Source organism: Frankliniella occidentalis, unplaced genomic scaffold, assembly GCF_000697945.3.
Source record: "Frankliniella occidentalis isolate FOCC.00 unplaced genomic scaffold, Focc_3.1 Scaffold594, whole genome shotgun sequence".
NCBI classification, from domain to species: Eukaryota; Metazoa; Arthropoda; class Insecta; order Thysanoptera; family Thripidae; genus Frankliniella; species Frankliniella occidentalis.
The window spans coordinates 11262-12695 of NW_026267710.1; the positions used below are offsets into that span (position 1 = coordinate 11262).

A 1434-nucleotide genomic window follows, 5' to 3' on the forward strand; every position below is an offset into this window, starting at 1 on the left:
TGAATTATAAAAAATCATTGAAATAGATAGCAGGTAATGTTAGTGGATGGGAGCTCCAGTTTTTGCAGTACTTTTGATTTTTAATTCCCATTTTATTTTTAGCAGTACCCCTTACTTGTGGTTCTTTTATTGTTTTTGAAATTGTGTTAACTAGACATTTGTTAAAATTCTATCTATCTTGTAAGAATCCCGAGCATTAGGACCTGTGGTTTGACGTTGCCTGTACTAAAATAGTGTAGTTATGGCTTTTTCATTGTGTTTTTATTTTTTTTAATTGAACACACATTGTGTTTTACACTATATTGTTGTCTTGCCGGAATTTTTTGAGTTTGCGTTTAAATAATGCTCCTTTGTGTTATACGTTCAAGTTCATTAAATGTGTGCACTGAAGAAATGTTCTGTATTATTCGAAGTTGAGACCACAGCTCACCCGTTACACACCTGCAGGAATGCAGCTGACATGAAAAGGTTCAGACTCGGCATGTGATACACTTGTGCGGTCAAGCATAGGAGACTAATTCTACACGCTTAACAAAGTTGTTCGTTGATATTGAAGTTTTTGGGGGATATTGGGGAAAACACTCAATTCTACATATTATTTTTAAATGGAGTACTTCTGATGACTCTTTTGAAATCCTGGGTTTTGTTGTTGCTTTTTCTTGCTGTGTCTGAAGACAGTGGGTAAATAAAATTTCATAAACTTGGCATATTGAAGTTTATTTGAAGAGAAAAAAATCATCAGTTAAATTACAACATTTCTAGGCAAAACGAAATATGTACAGATACAATCAGACTTGATAAAATTACTTTCAACAAGTACAGGTGAAAGTCATAGCAGCCATCTTCAGAAAAAAAACCTATTTAAGTGGACACAGAAAGTGCCCTTAGGTTTAGAGCAACATTTGTAAGATTTAATTCCATTTGGTAAAGTTAATGATAATTTAGGTTTCTGACCAGATTAAGATCACAGAGGTACAAAGAAAAATTAAAAGTTCAGATTAATTGAGAACAACAAAAATCAGGGCTGAATTCAGGTGCTGCTGAATCAGGCTGGCATACATCAGGCCTTTATGCAGATTTTTCCCCAAAGGAAGGTCATGAACTTGGATGGTAACTGAAGGGTAGGTACGTGTACATTATATAGCTAAATTTAATTCCTAAAAATGCTTAAATAATGGTATGGTATTGATAAAGTGCCCTTGATCTTGTCTGGAACTATATTAGAACCACTTTCCTTAAACAAGAGAAAAGGAAACATATATTAGTGTGATTTTAAACAGTGCACAAGATATGAAGAACAATTAATCCAAATCTAAAAAAAACCTTCAAACAAATTGACTTATAGAAGTCTCACAAACAGGAATATGGTGTGGAGGCATGGCTGGGAAAGAACTTGGGGCAAGTTGGCTTTGGAGTTGACAGCAATCGACACCT

At 34.3% G+C, this 1434-nt stretch overlaps 1 protein-coding gene across 1 annotated transcript in view; it reads right to left on the reverse strand.

The window, feature by feature from the left end:
• Positions 1 to 1150: 1150 nt before the first annotated feature.
• LOC113210376 (uncharacterized) overlaps positions 1151 to 1434 on the reverse strand; it is a 2019-nt gene continuing 1735 nt past the window's right edge. The window contains exons 3-4 of the mRNA XM_052275371.1: positions 1332 to 1407; positions 1151 to 1234 (exon numbers count right to left, since the gene is read on the reverse strand). Of these exons, the coding sequence (XP_052131331.1) occupies positions 1151 to 1234; positions 1332 to 1407 (160 nt within the window). The remainder of the gene's footprint in view (positions 1235 to 1331; positions 1408 to 1434) is intronic.